Source organism: Anoplopoma fimbria, chromosome 20 (assembly GCF_027596085.1).
Source record: "Anoplopoma fimbria isolate UVic2021 breed Golden Eagle Sablefish chromosome 20, Afim_UVic_2022, whole genome shotgun sequence".
NCBI classification, from domain to species: Eukaryota; Metazoa; Chordata; class Actinopteri; order Perciformes; family Anoplopomatidae; genus Anoplopoma; species Anoplopoma fimbria.
The window spans coordinates 9,668,241-9,689,267 of NC_072468.1; the positions used below are offsets into that span (position 1 = coordinate 9,668,241).

The window sequence follows — 21,027 nt, forward strand, 5'->3', positions numbered from 1 at the left end:
GTTTAGTGACTTATTACAAACAAGCCAAGAGGTGTAAATAGTGGTACAATACCCTGCCTATATAGCTCCATAGGAAAAGTTTGATAGATGACAGAATGCATTTTTTATTAGTATACTGATGCCCCCTGTGATTTATTTGATAGTAAACATTATATTTGCAACCAGATATCACATTAAACAGTGTTTGATGAGGCTTCTTTTTTGTAAAGCAGCGCCCCCTGTTGGCACATCAGTAACAGCTAAGGTGGAGAATGGTACTGCAGCACAGGAGAACGAGAGAGTCTTCCAAAACAAAAACCCACAAAATAATAAATAATACATTTAGATGAAGTTCTGTGAGAAGCTGACGAGGGAAAAACTGCTAAAACCAGGAAGACCATACAGTAACTGTAGATGGCGCTATCACTCTCGCTACCGGAAGGTTTCCAATTTGCGACTGGATTTAATGGGAGATTAACTTTTTCAATTCACACTAAAAATACATGTATACTGTATACTAAAATCCAGTTTGTTTTGCTTTATCACCAACGTGAACAAGTCCTGATGGAACCAGACCTAGGCCCCGCTTTTTGGGGGGTCTCCATGTGGTATTGTTGTCCGCACCAGAGTTCAGTTGAGGCCTTTTAAACCAGCCGAAATGAAACCAATCAAAGGGCAAATGCACCAGTTTGACCTGTGTCCTTATCTTTGGGTAACACAAGCAACCTGACTCAGAAATACAGTTTGGACTTTCTGTTTGATATGAGCTGAAATAAAGAAGAAAAAAAACATGACTTCAGCAAACTTTACCCTCTCCAACTAAAGTGAGAAAGTGAAAGATGGATAGTTGTCACCTCAAGCGTCTCAGGTGAGTTTATGCAGCTCTCTAAATTTAAATTTCCCTGCCTGGCACACAGCCTGCGATTAGTTATGTAAATCGGTGCAGCAGCTTAAAACTCTGCTACAGGGTCCGGGTGGGCAGGAGGATCGTGTCACCCGGGGGTCAAGGGTCACCGTTTGCATCACCGAGAACCGAAAGTAGGAAGACGATGTGTCGCTCTCCTATTAGCTTTTCTACAGAGTCATCATGTATCGACTCCGCTCCCCGGGGCCAGGCATCGACAGAAGAACGGATCGATCCGCCGCCGTCCTAATCAGTTCAGCGGGCGATAATCGATGAGGAGAAATTGCGGAATAAAAGCTCGGGAGGACAGGAGGAGCGACTGTTGATATTTCAGCCCTGCTCTTATCATCCACTACCCAATCGGGTGGGAACCGTGGGCTCTTTTTCTTAAAAGCGCGGGGTCAGAAGTCACAGCCACTCAGCCATTAGATGAAACGCCGCTGTGACTCATAGTGCTTTTTACGGCTTTTAACTACAAAGTAACAAATTGCACAAGCCTCTTAAGCGCGAGTCGCAGCAGTTAATCATTTGCTCCGGCCAGCGTCGGCCTAGATAAAAACACACTCACATCAAGGCCCCAGTTTCCCCCCCCCCATACGACTACAGAAATACTGCATCTGTCACTCATTTACGCCGCCGTGTCACATAATGAGACATTGATTAGTGACTGTGTCCCCTCTCTCTAGTTCCTATCTAGATAAGATCCAGGAAGTGGAGCCCTGTGGCATTTCCTATACAGTCAAACCCGGGCCATGCTGCTCCTGCAGAGCTGATCATGCTAATTTATTCTAATGGGATAGTAATAACGTGGCAGGCAGCTTGCTGTGCTGTCTGCCATACTTCAGACGGACCTGTCATTAGAGGCAGACGAGCACATTCGCTGCCGACATTTTAATGACCCGACCCAATGAGCCCCCCCACCAGGACGACACCCACCCGGCTCTGAGGAGAAGCAGTCGTCGATATGTTGCTGTGCTCGAATTAAGCGTGCCACATTTTAACAACATTATTGAGGCGTCCTTTCAACTCGAAATGATGAAGAGCAGCATTTAAGTGCGCCCTGATGAGTGTCGGCCATCGCTCGAGAGCAAAAGATGAAAGGAAGTGCAAAAAAAGAAAAAGAGGAGAGAAAGTGGATGACAGATGGGCAAGTCAGAGCAGGTCAGAGTGACGTCGCTCAGGAACGTTTCTTGTTTAGTGCAATAGAGGAAAAGGCGTCGCTCCCTGAGAAGGTGTGACACCGGCTGTCCCCAGACTCCCAGCGTCTCTGTCTGACAGCCTCGAAAGTCGCACCACCATGCCTGACCTTTTTGTCATTGCAGCCAGCCTGTAGCCTCCGTGAGCTCAACATGAGACATACCAAAATGTCTCCCCCGCTGTAGACTCATTAAGCATAACTCGTGGCGCTTTCGGCCTACAACGAGTGTGCATTTGAAAACGTGCTGCGCGAGGGCTCTTTGTTTTGTTTTTTCCAGAGGCTGACTCATGCTCTTCCTGTGCACTCACATACTAGATCTGTATGTGTTTGTGAAGAGGTTAACTACGGAAACAGTTTATGACCGTTTGGTAAGCACTAGCAGGCAGGCGACAAGCCGCCGTCCCTCCTGCCGATGTCTTTTCTATGGGGGAAAATGGAGAGACTTCACAGCGTGTCGCTGCAGATAATGGCTTCTAAAAGGAGAGCTGCTGCACTTCTCGTCTCCTTGCATCCTTCCAAAACTCCCCCACACCCCGCCCCAATCCTGTTTTGATGCTCTTTCTGCCATTTTGTCCTCAGATCCCTGCTCTGCTTATTCCTTCCCTCTTTTTTTTTTCTCCTCACTCCACCTCGTCTCTCACTCTCTCCATCTTCACACTCTCTACCCTGTTGTCCTCTGATGTATTTCAGGTGTGTCTGACACTGGGGGGGTACAGGCAGAAGGGTAATCTGTCTCGAGGACAGACGGACAAACACCAACAGATTGCTACTGACTGTGGCACCAACCTTGACTGCAGTCTTCGGGGGGAATTTTCATCACATTATGCTGTTGTCTGACTTGGGCTGCTGTTCCACTTTGTCTTTCCAATGCAACGTCTGTGATCAGACGACACTCCAATGCAACCTGCCTGATCGGATGGTGATAGTATATATATATATGTCGTGGTCAAAGGAGCGGCTGTAAATGCGGTCTTCACAATAACAGACCCCTGTTTCTTGGGCTAGTATAAGTGGAATTATACTGCCTTAGATTTTGGAGCGTACAGCCTCTTTCTGGCAAAAAAGCGGCAGCAGGGTGCTTGGAAGCGCTTCAACCCAGCGTTTCAAAGATGTTTCTATGACATATCACTACCATTGTATTATAGACTAGCATATCTCCTGTGCTTTTTATTAGTTGGGCTACTATATATTTGTTTTAAATAGTTTTTAACACTCAGAGCACCAAACGGAGGATCTTCATACTTTGTATAGATGAGCCTGTCACGGCTCAATTTGACAGAAGTAACGTTGGATCAAGGCAAGACAAGGCGTACGGCAATTAAAGCACAACACTCACCAGCAACACTCTGCTCTCCACTGCCACTTTTGCTCTCCACTGCGCCACAGCTGCCCCAGAACTCTCCTCAATTGGAACTCTTTTGAGAGGATACAGGCCCTTAATGTGTCCGTTGACAAAAGTCTCATTTAAAAAGACAAGTGGAACCAAGTCCTTAGTTACACATTCGAGGGACAGAAAAAGTCCTATTCATGCATAAATATACAACATAAGGAGGACCAGACCATTGTGTTGTAGCTTTGCTGGCAAAACAAATTTAAGTTTTTAAGGTAAATATCCAGAACTTTTTGATACACATTTTATGATTTTCTTTCAAAATTGTGTGTGTGTGTGTGTGTGTGTGTGTGTGTGTGTGTGTGTGTGTGTGTGTGTGTGTGTGTGTGTGTGTGTGTGTGTGTGTGTGTGTGTGTGTGTGTGTGTGTGTGTGTGTGTGTGTGTGTGTGTGTGTGTGTGTGTGTGTGTGTGTGTGTGTGTGTGTGTGTGTGTGTGTGTGTGTGTGTGTGTGTGTGATTATTCAAGCCGCTGACATGCATTGCCACCTCAGTGAGTGTGCATGTCCGGCAGAAACAGAGGCCGACTCTGCTAACGCAGCATTGTATCTACAGCAGCCGACAGAGGAAGTGCTAATAAACAAGACAGAACAACGTGTTGGCGTACACTGTCGCCCCAAGAGCGGCGAACCCTGCCACTGCCGCCATGTGACTGATTATTCCCCTGTTAGTTATTCATTGGATTTTCACTGCAGGGTCGAAGGGGGAAGGAACCGGTGCTGTGGGGAGCAATACGCTAACTGGCTGCAGGCTCACACCAAGCCTCACTTGATTCATGTCTCAGTGGCCAGAATTAAATTAGCAGCTATTCAATAAATAGTAAGAACGTGTCAGGTTGCATGTTAAGTCGCCACCCTGTTGCGTCTTTGCTTCTGATACTTGTTATTGTTTGAATGTGGACCCATAGCTGGAGTACCTGTCCTTGAAAAGCGGCGTATTCCAGCAGCAGCTGTATAGTCGCAGCGTGATGAGGAGCTAATCACTACAGCGGTTGACAGTTATAGCCAGCGCTGCAGGCGCTACACCGGTGTTGCTCTCTTTTTGTGTTTGATGTGATTGTCTCAGGTGGCCCGTCTCTTGTGTTTACAGATCCAGAATGTAGCCAGGGGGGGCAATTACACACATGGCACTTTTACACATCTTTTATTTTTCTATGGAAATGGAACAACGTACATATCCATGACCGTTTACTAAGGAAATTAAAACGGTGTTCGACCTTGGTGGCACAGTTTGCCCTGGATGATTTGAATATCTGCTCGCGAGTCATTCTTTCGTTTGACGGGCTAAAAAGTTAGATGATCCACGTCTGATCAAGGCTGGAAGACCATGTGACTGTCACTATAAATATATTTCTTTCATAGTGAGTCATGATGCCATGTCAACATCTACTCATGTTTGCTTGGACTTTGATCACATTGAGTGCTGAAGTCTATGAATAATTTCATTTTTTTTAAGGAATAGAAGAAAGAAATAACCCAGTGACCACAGGTCTAAACAACAATGCATGCTTTTTTTCTTGACTCCGTAAATAGATCAGCTTTATCCCCCACCGACCATCAGTCTCACCTAAGCTCTAAAGAGCCAGAAAGATGCAGTTGTAAGCTAAGGGAATTACATGTATGTGACCTCCATACAGCCTCTGCTCAGGTGTTTACATTCCTAAAAATAGCATCTCCATGCAGCCGTAGCTTTTGTTTGCTGACAGCCGGGTTCCAAAGACCTGGTCAATAAGCCCCCAACATGATATAACGAGCAGCTACTAACTCGTCCATATCTATATATTCTCCCTTCAGTTCAGGTTCCTCCCACACAATGCGATCTGGAAATGTCAGTCACCACTTTGGTGCAGACTGAAATGTGTCAACAGTCATTGGAGGGATTGCCATGACCGTTGGCACAAACATTTAGAAAGCATTTTAATATTGTTGATTATCCCTAAGCTTTTATCTTTCACCATTATGTGGTCACAATTTGAACTTTTCCAATACGTAGAAATAACAACATCCCCACAGTTGCACTTGGTGTTTTCTGCTACTTAGCACATGTTAGCATGCTAAACTATAGATAGTGAATGTGATTAACAGTATACCTACTAAACATTAGCGTGTTGGCATTCTCATTGTTTTATTATATTATCTATATTGGCATGCTGAAATTAGCAATTAACTCAAAGCACAGCTGCCTAATGCTGCATTCACATTGAATCAGGCAAACCGGATATCATGTTAGTGGACGAGAGCAGGGCAGTAAAATTAGGTAAGGCTGAAAGAGAATACCCGCAGCGGTGACGATAGGTAGGTTTAAATGTTATGACGTTTTGTAGCTCCCTGACATCGGAGAAAGTTGGTTAACTTTGCATCGGAATAGTAAGAGAAGAGAGGTGCATTTTACAGTCACTTGCTATACTAGAATTATGATATGAAATAGGAGACACAAAATCTATTTATTTCCTCACCATAGCAGCATATCATCACATGTGTTTTGTTTTGCATGTTAATGCAACATATGAACAGCCTCAGAGAGCTGCTAGCAAGGCTGTTAACTCTTAAAGGGCCAGTATACTCCCGTCATACCGACATTCACACCCACTTCACGCCGTGATTGGCCGGCTGTGCAAAGATGAGAAAGGAGCCAGTGTTTGAACTTATTCCTGTCACGCTCTTTTTTTTTCATTCTTGACACTTTTCATCACTTATGTGGAAAAAAACAAGTGCAACACTATGAATGTTTTCCTGATAGACTGCATCAAAATATGCGCTGTTATCCTCATATTTTCACAATATTGATCAACTATAAACAGCTGGTTTCCGACGGTGTCAAAACTAGTTCTAATTGGGTATAGGACCTGATGGCAGCGTAGAGACCTCGGTTGTCAGGGGTGGTTGGTTTGAATGTCCATTATTAAAAATTTTTATCGCTCTTTAAGGACATGTGGTTGGAAGCATTGATTTTAGGAAGGCGTTTAAAGTCAACCAATCAAACAGTTCTGTGTAGAACTTAAGAAGGGGGGTTATGTGGTCTGAAAAAAACACATTGTTACACATTGTTTTAGTAGAAACTTACCAAAGCCTTTTTTCCTTTTCAACATAAGCTTAGCATTTAAACCAGACACATGGAACTATCCTATTTACTCTCTTCCATACTGTTGTTACAGACCATGTGGGATTCAGGCCGTCAGAAAAAGGAGGCCACTCATCTGTGTTTAGATCCACCTTAAGTATGAGCTGCCCTCTGTGTTGTACATCAGTCTCGAATCTTAACATGCTCCTCCAAAGTGAATGAATGAGAAGGAGTGAGGGAAGGAGTGAACGGGGTGAGAGAGAATAACAGAGTTAAAGCGAGAGAGAAGGGAGAGAGAGAGTAAGAGCGATTCGTCACGCGCAGTGCCTTTGCCAGCAGAGCTGCTTGTGTGCACTGAGATAAGCCCGGGCCTCCTTTCCTTGGCGGTACAGGCTGGTCACGTAGCACCAGAAGGCAGCTTAGCCCCACCACACATCCAACGGAGAGTCCTTCCCTCACCCCCATCTTTACTTTCTCTTCCTCCCACACTCTTTCCTTCTGTCCTCCTCACTCTCTAGTGTCTCTCTCAGGATCTCTTCTTTTTTTCCCCCATCCTCTGTGTCTCCATCGCTGTTTGACACTGCTTGTGTATTTGACAGATCAGGTCTTACTCTTCCTAGCAACCGCGGGGTGAACAGCAACCCGGTTTGAGCTCGCTGTACAGTCCAACTCGTGTAGATGTTGGGAGAGGCAAGGGGAGAACAACAAAAAGGGGATGGTTTTCTACATTGTTCTTTGCTGTTAAAAAAGTTAAAGGTTCCATATCTGTCATTTTTTGCTAGATAATGGCAGGAAATAAAAATGTGTGATGTGACATAAAGGTCATGTATATTTCAATCATATCACATCCGATAAAATGCATAAAAAGTGAAATAAATAAAAACAGACTATAGTGCAAAGAGTAACATGCACTATAGTAACATGCTTCAGAAGTGTGTTTCCACAGAAGGTTTCAGATTACTATCTTAAATATTCAAATCAGGTCCCATAATCGAGCCCAACACCCAAATGTTCACTCACATGCAAATACTTCGAACGATAGGAAAAAGGAACCAAGGGTTACACAACATTCAGTTCTTTTCTTTTTTATTTGCATAACCCAATACCACAGATTTGCCTCAGAGGGCAAACGGACATCCTTTGTCCTTGGACCCTCCAATCAAATGAGTAAAAACTCCCCAAAAATATTCTTTAACGGGGGGAAAAAAGAAGAGCAATCTTTAGGGAGATCAGCTGAGGAGGGATCCCTCTCCCAGCATCGGCAAAAGTACTATAGATGTCGTGTGTACAGAATGAACAACATAAGACAGAAATGATGCATATAATGCTAGAAGTAAAAATAACACGGTCCAGGTATAACCACGAGAAAGCACAAAGACTCCTGGGAAGAAGTCAAGTTACTAGCATGTATTAATGGCGCATGAATGCATACGGATGGAGATAACTTAAATGCAATGTTTGACACCTATCTTGAACAGAAATATATCACTATTGGTCTCTATTTAATATACATTTTAGTGCTTTGTTTACATCAATGTTAAATAATGGTGCAGACCAACACACAAGCACGCGTTTATTGTCAAATTACTGCTTGGCACCGCCTTGAAATCTAAATTCTATATGCAGGTAAAACGTACTCGAACACAATAATACAAGCACATGGGCTTGGCACCCGACACACACTTAGTATTCACTGCACACACAGGGGGGGGATTAAGGCAGATGGGGAAATATTGTACAAGAGCCTCCACAGTTAATCCTGCGAAATTGGTGCTGCCCACAGGGTACCGTCGTCTACATAGCGCGTTGATAAGAAAAGCCCGACAACAAAATGCCTCCAGGGCTGCGTTCACACTAAACGGCACCAGAGGCAGCCAAATCACGTCCGCTCTCCCAAACCTTAATTGGGATATCTGATACGTCTGGCTTTTTCCTCCGTCGTTAAACAAAAAGCTGCGATCTCTTTTGTCCTGATGCCTCTCGTGCGGCGTTTGCAGACTCTGCAAGGTCTTGATGGAGACGCATCCCGCTGTGCATCAGACAAACAGGGGTTGTAGGTGTTACAGATGTGTGTCCTCATTCTCAGCTCATTATACTGAGTAGCTCTACTGAAATAATAAGAGAGGTGCGCGAGGCATGTAGTTTGACAGACACACACACACACACACAAACGGATGCTCCCTAGCAACCCGGAGGGCTCAGACACAATGTCGACAATGGTATGCGCTGGTCATCCCAAGATAGCAATGCAGCAGCTTTGACACTACCTTGGTTACAGGCGGAGAATGTCACCTCTGTTAATCCAGGTTTTTCCGACTTTTAACTCGGCGCTTAATACTCTCCGAGCTCCCTTCACGTTCTTATCCTGACCAGATTGGCTGCTCCGCTGAGTTAATGTCCAGAACTTTCCTTTATGTTTTTGTTTTTCAACAGAATTGGAAATAAACTGGCGATAAAAACAAAAACAGCACGTCTCTAAATTTTGTTTTTTCTTACCTGAGATGGTTAGCTGTATCACAAAGCCCAAAGTGTCGTGCTGATTGATTCATGCTGGCCTCGTTCCTATTTTGTCCCCCCACTGGCTCCTCTCTGGCTCCGTCAATCTCACACTAACCAGGTTGCATCCAGAGGCAGATTCTTGACTGATTTAAAGTGAACATCCTCTAAGGCCCCAATTTTCATAAATGGAGGTTTACATTGTAACTCAATGTCAAAACAGAAGGAGCTGCAGCTCCCGCTTATTAACAATAGGTAGCCTCCAGCAAACCACAGCATGCAAGGCACGCACACACCTGGGACAACAGCAGCACTTATCTTCGGGCCGCCTCAATGTCATGAAGATCAGTTTTATGTTAGCTTGGCCACGAATGTCCTTTAGATATTTGTCATTTCTAAACGTCCCCAGCGACGTGCACTGTGGTCCTTAAATCAATTCTGCGCTTTTAAGCTGCTTCCGCGTCCTTCACGTTTTTCAAGAGGGAGGGGGGAAAAAAACAAACATTAGATTGACTTCAAGGGTGCTTTATGTTCACCTGTTTCAAGGGTACTAAATGCAGATTTACTTTCACAGAATAATGTGCTCTCATACATAAGAGTCAACATTTTTGTAGATATAATTCTCTACACCGACTCACAGCTGGGCCAGAAGCGAAAGGCCACAGAGATTTGTTGCTACCAAGGCTACTGGGCTATTGCTTTCTTTCTTTTTTTCTTGAATTTAACAGAGCAACAAAAACATTAAGGTTTTCTTCTGTAGCGCAAGAAAGCATTTTAAGGAAAGAGTTTCGCTGTTGCTACTGTAAAAGATCTGTGGGTCGGATTTATTGGCCTGGCGGTGTAATTACGTTGACCGGGAGTCTCTCGGTGGCCCTGTTCTCGTTGGGCTCAATTTATAAATGCCACAGAGCTAGTAATCCCACTGTTTCCCCACTTAGTTTGGAAAAGGGCTCCAGCCGTCCTCTGGCTAGGATTGATTACACATAGCTCAAATGAAGAGTAAGCAGTTTTCCACTGCCTAACGCCAGCGCCGGCCCCTCGCTATGATTCGTTTTTTCAGCAGAGGGAAAATAAGATCTGCCACTTCTCACAACTGTAGATATTTGTTTCCCTTTTTGCTGGTGGATTTATGGGCTCCTATTATTCAAAAACAGCTCAATTTTGCCTGTATATAATGTACATGTGTTGGTGCTAAGGCAGGCTGAGCTAAAAACAGCAGAATCCCTGTTTATGTAATGTCAGCCAGTGCAAGGTGGTAGTAAATTAATCAATGCCTCCAAGGAGCAGATAAACCGTTACACAGCTATGGGTGATATTTACATAACTGTTAATTGAATTTCGCAGAAGCATGGAGTGTCGGTGAAGACTGATTAGTTGTAGTGGTGGAAATTTGAAAAGCAGGCCACGGCCGAAGTGTCACCTAAGTGCTCAATGTGGATCCTTGGTAATGTTTATTATCAAAACAAACCTAGCTGTTGCTCAATCTAAAGTCAAAGAGTTTTCTTTGTTAGTGGAGGAGTCTGCCATTTCCACACAGGATTTAATTTGCAAACCCACCTACACATAGGACTACAATATGGACAAAATCTTCTTTCACGATGTAGGTCATTGTATATCTCAATAGCATATGTATTACAATAAAGCATGTTTTTATGGTACTACAATAAATAAATAAATGGTCCATATAAAATAACCACATGCTTTTGTTAAGTCTTTTGTGAATTAAATAAAGTTAAATTAAAGTACTCATATTTTTCTTTTTTTTTTCAAGACCTAAATAATCAGACTTTCTGAGAAAATTGAGATAGTATAGGCTTGTTATTATTAATTTAGACAACATAATTGTGTATCACCATGTGATTCCATTAAAAGACGATCATATTGAATGATTGCCCAGCCCTACCTACACATGAGACGTTCACAGAAAATGAGGGGATACCTAATAGTGTTACTGTTTTTATTTCCATTCACTGTTTTATTTCCATTCACTGTCTTCACACTGTTTCAGAACATCGCAATATGTTACATTTTCTGCAACATGGAAATGAATGGTTAAAAGGTAAGAGATTTTGAGCAAAGCTAACCTAATCTAATATTTCAGCAAAAAGGGTCGTCAGAGTTTATTATTCCAAGTTTGTTCATTTACATATTTTATATTGAGAGAGCAATCGCTATAGCAAAAGCCTCATCTGAGTGCTTTTGGGTTTAATGTTGTTGCATCCTTTGTCCTTGTAGGTTTTACCTAATCAGTGGGTATGATGACAAAACATAATCCAGTCCAAAATGGTTGGAGTTGAGCTTCAGACAGGCCATGTGTGTGACTCATTCACATCCACCTTGACTCCTGCTCTTCTCCTCCCCCCCAGCTCTCATTAGTATGTGCAGGACTTTGCATTGTACATGCTCCGGGGGCCGTGTTTGCTATGCGCTGGTTTATCCAAGAGGAAGAATAGCTGGAGGACAGGATTTAGCCGGCCCCTGTGCAGTACGATGTCTTCTCCACACGGGTCACTGCTCTGGACATTCTCTGGATGGCAGGGTGCTGGGAAACTGTCACAAGGAAGCCCGGTAGCAGAAGCTGCTTCACATCCGGTTTGAATGCCTCCTTATTTTTTCTTTTTTTCCACTCCGGTTGCACAACATATTACTGGAGCTAAAGTCGAGTTGGAGCACATACAGGCTTTTAGGTATGTATTCAATATTAACATGAATACATACCTAAAAGAATGGCTCTTGTCATTAGAAAATTAAATTAGGTTCAGTTAATATCCAGTGGTTTATTTAGAAGAAGTGTGTTGTCTTTGCTTCATCTAGAATCTGTTTATGCCGTTGTCTCTCGAGCACTCAGTCTCCAGCATTTTTTTAGAGGCGAGACATCATTGGATTAAGAATGAAAAAACATTTATCATACTGGTGCTGTGTAGAGGCTGCCGGGTCATGGCTGTGTGGCCGCAGCGCTCAGACAGTTTCTATGTGAAGCCTCAGGTATGATATCAGTCTTCTGGTCAGACAGTACAGGCTGCTGGTGGTAATCTGCCACGTCGACGTGATTGACACATGTTGTCTGTCAAAGCACATACACATTAATATACTGAGTGCTGGGATGGAAACAGGAAGGACCACTTACAGCCTTAGAATGCATGCCTGTACATGTACGTACTGTATGGTTGCTGAGAAGTGTATTGGTATTCTATATTTTAGTTATTTGTCAGTCACAATGTAATTACATTGCCTAATTGTTACACATACTGTCTTAACTCTTGACTTTAACCTCCTTAATATGCACTTTATTGTCACACAAACAAGATTTTGATTAATTAATGGTTAAGGATACATTTAAAAAAGATTTGGTCTCGTCAATATTCTTTGTAAATCTTTATATTTGCTTTTTTTTTTTTTTTTTTTTTTTTTTTTTTCTTTAGATTAAGGGGAGAAGAATGATATAATTCTCATGTCTCTAAATAACTGTGTAGCTTGTCGTAATGTGGTTAGCTTAGCTTAATTTAGCAAAAAACTAGAAGCAGTTTGTTTCTCAGGGAGTTTAAGTTAGAGGGGCTCTTGTTGTATTTTAGACATTGAACAGAACCAGGCAGGCTGTTTCTCCCTGTCTACTTAATGCAGTTTGTAGTCCCATTTTGCTATATACTCAAATTAAAACACACACACACAAAAAAAAACTATATTATATGGTGGCGGATGAATTTAGAAGTCTCACAGCCTGAGGAAAGAATCTGCTTTTAAGTCTGGTGGTACATCAGCTGTGTCTCTTGCTGGTCGGCAGCACGGTGAACAGGCTCTTGCTGGGTGGGTTTTGTCTTTTAACATCCTTTGGACTTTTCGCAGGCACCTCTTGTTACCAATAAGAGCTTTCCTGGAGCATGCACATCCCATTCCAGTTTTTTCCCCGTTGGGGTGCCATTCTATTGGGGGTTCTATTGCTCCTCTTTAAAAGTTAATAGGAACTTGAACTTTTTTTTTTTAAGTTTTACATTTCCTACTCTTGCTCCATACGTACAGACATAAAAGGAAGCGTATTGCCCAAAATGTCATTTTACTTTCTAACTGCCCATATTGTGTTCTTCTTTTTTCTTGGCTTTTTTTGCGTACTCGCTTCATGTCTCTCTGTTTTTCCTTCAATCACTTTGACTCCAACTCTATATGGGACAAAACAACACAGAAAAATCCGGCAGGTACAATTGTATCAAAGTCAGCAAAGAAAAGCTATCCCTTGTAGGATTGGAAGAAAATGAGACTTTGAGCTCTTTAAGCACCACATAACTCAATGATTCATGTTTTTGGTCCATTTCTAGCTAAAAGATTTTTAGCCACAGAGATGGCTACAATGTCAACTCTATCAATGCTATGGCACCGTATTTGACTTGTATCATTAACAGAGCCAGTGTGACTCCTGTTAATGAGTCCCTCCTCGCACAGTTAATAACGTCTTCATTGGTTCCTAATTCGTCCACGTTACTCCTATGGACTCCGAAAGGTCGCGCCCATTTAGCTACACTAACGTCTCACACCTCGATTGATGCAGTATGTCCCCAGCTCGTAATTCAACCAACAAATTATTCATCTACTGCGTCTCCTGGGGGGAGAGATTCATTATCCAATTTAGCATACTTGTGGAGCTGGCTATGTCAGGTGATAAATGAAGAGTGTCCAGGGAGAGGACAGCTTTACAGCAGATAGAGAGCGCGCAGAACCTCTTACCATCTTTGTCGGATTTAAGATGTCCATTTGGCTCTAATGTCCTCCCATCCCATAGTGCATCGCTGGATCTGTCCACAGCCTGATTCTAAGCCGGTCGTCAAGGCGAGGAGGCTTAGAGCAATCTTTGTGCTTTTGTTCTTCCGTTGTTGCCGAGTGATTCATGAGAGGCTTTTTAGGGTAATGATGAAATATATGACAGTGTCTGCTTTTAAACTAAATCAATTAGCTCCTTTTTTGAAGGGTTAAGCACGGATAATAAAGTGAACACTGACATGACGAGGCATATTTGTGGAGTTTATTTGCCTGGCGATGCCTCGGTCTCGTAGCATCTCTTTCTGTTTCCCTGTCAGGTTTATTGTGGGCTCAACCTTCAGCGCAAGGCTGCGCTTTATTATTTTAATAAATCGCCCCGTATGAAGAGAGCATCGGTGCATGTCTGATGCATGTCCCTTCCTATTCCCTCCCTCCATCCCGCGCCCTCTCTTCCTTTCTCATCCACACCTCCTGTTTCTCCTCCCGCCCTTCCCTGTTTTACCTCTTCCTACTTATCCATACATTAACAGCACACTTGCTAGGGAATAGAAATGAGATGCGTTCATAAAGGGAGAAGTGGAAGGTGAACGGATGGAAGGCTCAGCAGACGGATGTGTTCCTACTCCTAAGCCAGCGGTCATCATTCCTCTGGGCCACCCAGCCTCTCGGGGGCTCGGCCTCAGACAGCGCAGACACCCACGGAGGATAGATGACCGTGAGCGGGGGCAGTGGAAGTGGTGGTGAAAGATAGCCCGCTCTGACGCCACCGGTCATCCATCACAACCAGCCACCCTGTAGAACTGTCCTGAGAGAGAAGCCCAGGCAATAGCAGCGGGGTTGAATTGTTGCGGCGGCGGGTCAGAGTCAGGCTGGACGACACCTCAGCCACCATGTTTTCTGTCTCTTAACATGAAGGCGTTTAGACAGAACACAGAGGCTCACTTCCATCATGTACTAACTGCGTGTGGAGACTTTTTCATGTAGCGAGCTCATTTGGTATTTATTCCATTTCCACTTCCCATAAAGCTCTCGTAGCAGCAAAAGATGACCATTTTGGATGATTTATGTCACTCCTTGGGTCACAAATCTGACACAAAGTGAAGAAAAACTCTCGGCCAAGGTTTCCTGAATTAGTTAGGGGGAACCCAGATGCATAAAAGAGAACAATTGACTGTGACAAGCGGCTTATCTTCTAAAATTAGGACAGTGCCTCTGATGGGATTAGGTTTTCTTTGCTTACGTCCTATATTTTTCTCATAGCAGGATAATGTTGTTTAATTTGTGAGTAGTTCTTATGGAGGCTAAAGGCTGGTTCCAAACCCTGGGTCTAAAGCTTTTGACACAATATCCTTAGGTTACCTTTGCTTCCCCTTTCATTTTGTACAGGACATCGTGTTCTTGGTTACGGTGAATGTTTATGAACTTCTCCATCGTGGTCTACTTCAACTTTTTCACACTCCTTTAAACACGTTTAGCCCAAAGCTTCATTTTTGACCTTTTTTGACAAGAAGCAGCTTGACCAAAAAAAGAAAAATGTCAAGACGAGGTAAAAGACTTCACTAACCCTCCACAGTGAATGGAGCTACTCAGTTTTTTTTGGAGATGGTTTGATGCCATTTCAGTCACGTAACCCTTTCCTAATGGTTTCTGTGTGTTGGAACCAAATGATTAACTGGTGACCTGTGTGTGGTGTTTGGTCTCTTTACTTTTCACCTGCTGAATGCTGGGTAGGTGTAGGTTAAGTTAGCAGCAGCTCTTACCTGCTGGAAGAAGGCACTGTGTGCTGATGAATTCACAGTACGGGAATCTGTGGAGCACAATACAATCCTTACGTAATCTGTACAGAAACACAGGCGCTAACTGCAATGTTAAAACGTCAATTTGTAGTTTTAAAAGCCGTCTCCCCCTGCTTCCAGTCTTTAAGCTAAACTAGGCTAATCTCCTCCTGGCCTTATCTACATACTCAATGCACAGACATGAGAATGTTGGTTCATGTCTCTCACAGGAAATGTTTCTACTTCTAGTGAAAGCAAGTGAGCACATTTCCTATTATTTTTTCCATTTCTTAGAAGTTATTTCTCAATTTCAAAATGCTGAAGACAGAAGTTGGACAATGCTGTATGTATGACTTATATAATGAGACACAAGACCAAAGTGTTAATAAACAATATATTACTAGTGCTTTTTTAGCTGCAAAGAGCAGCCATCTTGGATTTTGAGGTCAGGGTTGGTGGGGTTCCTCCGACTTAAGGCAGATGAAATTTCCAACTGGGGATTTCGGAAATTCCAACTTTCCAGTTCAAATGGAACATGGCATTAATATTAATCTTGGTAGCACAACTCCATAATTGTTGTACTCCTTCAACTGTAGCTCGCACGAGCTGCAAGATATGTTGAAGGCTCTTCTATGTGCATCGTTCATGATAAACAACATGTGAGTGACGGCAGTGGGACTTGCAAAACCACAGTGTCGAACAATTACAAGGCCTTATTCCATCGCATGATCAGATGATTCAGCTTGGCGTTGTCACGGCCTTAACAGGCGCCGCACAACGTTTGATTCACGTTCCCCTCTCATGAATATTTGGGCACCTGCTGTCGGAGTGAAAAACGTGTTCATTTGTCGTAGCGTCGACAGCTGCTGAGAGTCGAAGCATCACTTCCCCCGATGAGAAAGCCTCAGAGAGATTTTTCTAACAAAGGGCTGCTAAACACCTGTGATTGCCGCCATTGTCCTGATATCTCCGCCAGATTCCTCCAGCAAAGCTTACTGTCTTAATTGTTCGTCAAATGTGACACACAGGACAATGCGTGCTGTGTGTTCTGTATTCACACTCCGGAGATGTTTTGAGAAAATGCTGCGGTGAGATCCGTCGCTCCTGAGAAAACCATCTCAAGCCGTGTGTCTTTTGCCTCGCGCATCTCCAACGAGCCGTCCCCAATTACGGCACACTGATAAAGGCTTGTTTGTGTTTGCCAGCAGGTGCTTTGTGTCGCATGAGTGAACTCGCTGCTGCATTTATGTCACAGTGATTTCCACTGTAAACAGGGAAATGTCTGGGAGAAAGGAGCAGATTGTGGAAATATGAGCACTGAGTGTGAGTGTGAGTGTGTGTGTGCGCACATGTTAATACAGCCATTCCAGTGCACACATGCTGGTGCTGCAGCTCTGCTTATGTAACCTGGCTTGTGTAGTCCGTCCATCCGTCGACAACAGTGGTAAAGGGGCAGCTCCCCGGTGGCCTCTGTGGTTGTTGTTCCGTAATGAAAGCGGTCCTCTTCTCAGGATTAGGCTGCAGCCTACCTGGCTCTCAATGGGGAACTGCTGAGATTAACACTCGCTCCCCGGTGCCCTTCCACCCCCCCAGACATCCGCTCTCAGACCATGACAAAGCCTCACACAGAAGACCCTCTAAGGGCTTCTCGCTGCTGACACCAGGAGGTTTTTATACGGGTTCTTGTATAACGAGACTCCACCACTTTAAAGTCATTAAACAGAATGGTTCCCTCACTGGCGCGTTACTGCACTGGCAAGTGCTGATCTGGTCATATTAGAAAATTAATGATAAGCAAGGCGGTATTACAAATTGTGCACACACTGTTAACATATGCACAAATTAAACTCGTATAAAACATATGTATAATGACCTATCAGCAACAAACAAACGTGGTAATTAAAGAAAAAAATCTGAAAAACATATCACCATAATGGATGTCTGTTAACTAATTGGCTTCCAAGTCTCTTTAATCACCTATAAAATACAGAAAACAGACAATACATCAAGCATGCCACCGTAAGTAGAACAAAGTGTTGCATAATTTCCATGCAATGAGGCTCATGTTGGTGAATGAGCACAGAGGGAATTCTTTCATTTTCTCTCTTTGGTCACACTAAAGCTTAATTAGAGAGTGGAGGGACTTCTCTGAGAAAAAAAAGGCTTTCACAACTCGATTCAGCTTCATGGTTTTGGTCTGCACTGCTAGAGATTATATCCGTCAGCCCATGAGGTTGAGACGCAGAGAGGAGGGAGCTGTAGTCAGCCTCCCTCTGAGGACGCTACGGATGATTTGATGACCGCTCTGGGCAGCTGTACAACAACACAGTAGATCACGCAGCTACAAGGCCCTTTGGGGTGGCACTGGGCCAGTCTGAGACCTGTCTAAACACACTGTCCAAGTGCCAAGTGTACCAGCAGGGGCCCTGCGCAAGGGTCAGAGACGAGCAGAGAGACAAATAAAATCCCCCCCCCCCCACTGCAAGTCCATCAGCGGGTCTCGTGCATCAGCGTCAGAGCTGTTGACAAAAAGCTTTTAAAATCAAGGGGAAAAAAAGATTGTATTTTACACACATACATCCTTTAGTTACATAGACTAGTTTGACTTGTTTACCTGCTGCATACAGCTGAAGTGTTGAAGGACAACAACTCTGATAATCAATGCTTCAAGTCATTGATTACGGAAAATTCCAAACATTCACTGACTCCAGCTTCTCAGATGTGAGGATTTGCTTGTTCCATAACATAGTAAAATAACTTTGGGTTTTGGACTGTAGGTTTGTTTAGCTTTTTATGAAAAAAATGTAATTCATTTATTTACTTTTTCTTGAATCAATAATGAAAATAGTCACCCTACTCATTTGCACAAAACTAAAGTTGGATTTAGGATACACCTTTTATGAGTTATATCCTTGTGAACAGCAAGATTGGCAGCCATTCTTACCTTACTCTAAGTAATAAGCTCATTAAACAAATAAATATATTTATATTCATTTGCAAAGGATTTGATTGTGTCATCTGCATTTGTATTCTGATTGCTGCTGCTCTTCTCCCTGATAGAGGACAGTAAAGCATGCATGCACTACCCGATGTAGCCAGCAGATGGGGTACATTCAGTATTGAATGCGGCCCTGACTCAGTCTCAAATTGGTTCCATGTTCTCAAGCATAACAGCTGCTTCAACCTCAGCCCACCTGCCACAGATACCAGGAGAGAATCACAGGCAGTCCCCCTGTCGGATCACAGCTTGGAAAAGAAATGCTCCCATCTTTGCTTTTTTTATGATGATGAATGAGTGAACAAATGTGAACAAGCTCCACAATCTTGACCACCAGTTCATCTGAAACGTTCCAGTATTCCTGAATCCTGTCTCAGGGGATGAATATATATATGCATCCACTTCTCTTTAGCTCACTACCTGAACCCGCCGCCCAATTATGACACCCTGTTCTGGTCCGTCGACTTCTCACTTTTCCACACTCATTTACGCACCTCAACTGCCACCTCCCTCTTACTCCTCACCAGAGGAGCAGACACAGCACCATGCCCTCTTGAGTCCCATATGGGCACAGAAGTGTACTTTGGCTCCGAATGTGAAACTCCCAATTTATTAGAATGTTATTATGGTGGGAGTCAGATGGATGTCATTCTCTTGGGTGACATAAAGCCTCACACTAGCTGGCTACAACATATCCTTAGCAACAGTGTGGAAATTGCTGCTGGATGAGCTGGGTTGCATTTTTTTTTTTTTTTTTTAAATGCATGTAATATATTTCTTTGTAAATATATTTTGTTTCCTAAAGGTCATCTTTCATGCCCATGATCTGAATTATAGTAACATTTAGAAGTTTGCCTCCTATCGGCACTAAATCTGCAACTCATTACTCTTTTCAAATTACATGTAGGCAAAAAGGAAATAGCCGTGGGCCTGTAAGAGAATGTATAATTTGACTTTAATGATAATAATTACCAGTTATTTGAATAAAATATTTGCTAGTGTAATTGTTGCCTTCCAAATACATGGCTGCAGAAGGAAATGTGTATGTTATAAAACTCCTGTCCTGACCAGTTTTTTTTTGTTTTTCTGGGCTTCACTGGAAAAAGTATTTCCTTAAACATAAACTTTTTTCACTAATTCGTTTTTTGCTAAGTAAAATGTTCTCCCTATTGTCTGTTTTAGGGTTGAATCATATACGAGGGCCGCATGTGACATATCGGCTACATCCATGTGTCAGCATTGTAAATATAAGCCAATAGAGCAGCGGGCAGTTTGACTCCACTAGAGGCTAAAAAAAAAAAAAAAAAAAAAAAAAAAAGTTTGGCTTGTTGGCGTATTTCATACAGTTCCTGTTGTGGAATGATCACAGCGTCTGGGGGCTTTTCACGCCACCACGTTTTTGGCCAACGCCGCGTTTTTGTGCAATGACAGCGGGCTTTCTAACTTTCTGATCATCGCATCGCTCTTCGCTAACCTGGCTAGGTAGTAACGCTGGCGTTATGGAGTACATATATTCTATCACGGGCAGCGGAGCTGTCAGAGTTGTCAGGGACGCAATCTCTCAGAGACTGTGGCCTGGACCCGGACAGGAGACCGCCGAAATCCAGCAGCAACACGCCGGGACGACACACCACCGCGACACCCACACCCACAGCACAGGTTAGTCCAATATCCAGTCCCGTTAGCTGGGAAAGAAAACTGCAAGAGACGCCGCCAACTTTCCAGAAACAACAAACCTCCAACGCATGCTTTCCTCCAGAGCGCAGCGCCAAACCCTCTTCACAAGGCGTGCACTTATACGCTTCCTCCTTCCCCGGATACTTTCACTCTCGGGTAGAACAAATGTTATCATGTAGACATTAATAATAAATGCCATCATTAAATTCGGCGACGTTGTATCAACTAAACATCGCCTGTTCCTGTATTATTTCGTAGTTCTTTCTGCACTCAAACACGTTGTGTTTTGGCAGTGAACGCACCAGCGTTAATGCAAACGTTGAGTTTATTGGAATACAGCTCGGCTTGTCTTTCCAAATCACACTGTATTCACCAGATTAATTATACGACTGTACAACATAGGACTTAGTAACGGTTAACGACTCGCTTTTGAACGACGTTTGCAACTCTCAAACAGATCCTGCCGTTGCTGTCACTAGCAGGAAGCAGCCTTGCTGCCAGCTGAAATGGTATTTACCCAGTGTTACGGGAGTAAGGCCTGTGGTTTGAAATAGTCATACTGAAGTAGGTAAATAACAACAGTAGAGATAGATAAAATACTTTATTGCTGAACTAAAGCTCAAAGCTGAAGGGAATCAGGTTATAACCCTGTCTATTTATTGACGGACAATACATAAAACTTAATATTCATACACGTATGTGTCAGTATGTGAATATGCATTAGGCTGAGCATGGGGACACAAATACATTATGCAACACTTGCTGTTGCACACATTAGGGAAGACTTCCTGGACAACGTGTTATA

General features: G+C 43.3%; 1 protein-coding gene across 3 annotated transcripts in view; it reads left to right on the forward strand.

Annotated features, from left to right (window-relative positions):
- Positions 1–21,027, forward strand: part of oxr1a (oxidation resistance 1a) — a 149,449-nt gene that overhangs the window by 67,804 nt on the left and 60,618 nt on the right. The window contains exon 1 of one of the 3 annotated variants that reach the window (XM_054621114.1): positions 19,936–20,204. The exons of the other annotated variants lie outside the window; for them this stretch is intronic. Coding sequence (XP_054477089.1) covers positions 20,045–20,204 — 160 coding nt within the window. The 5' untranslated portion in view covers positions 19,936–20,044. Of the gene's footprint in view, positions 1–19,935; positions 20,205–21,027 lie in introns of those variants that run through there. 3 annotated transcript variants of the gene reach the window in all.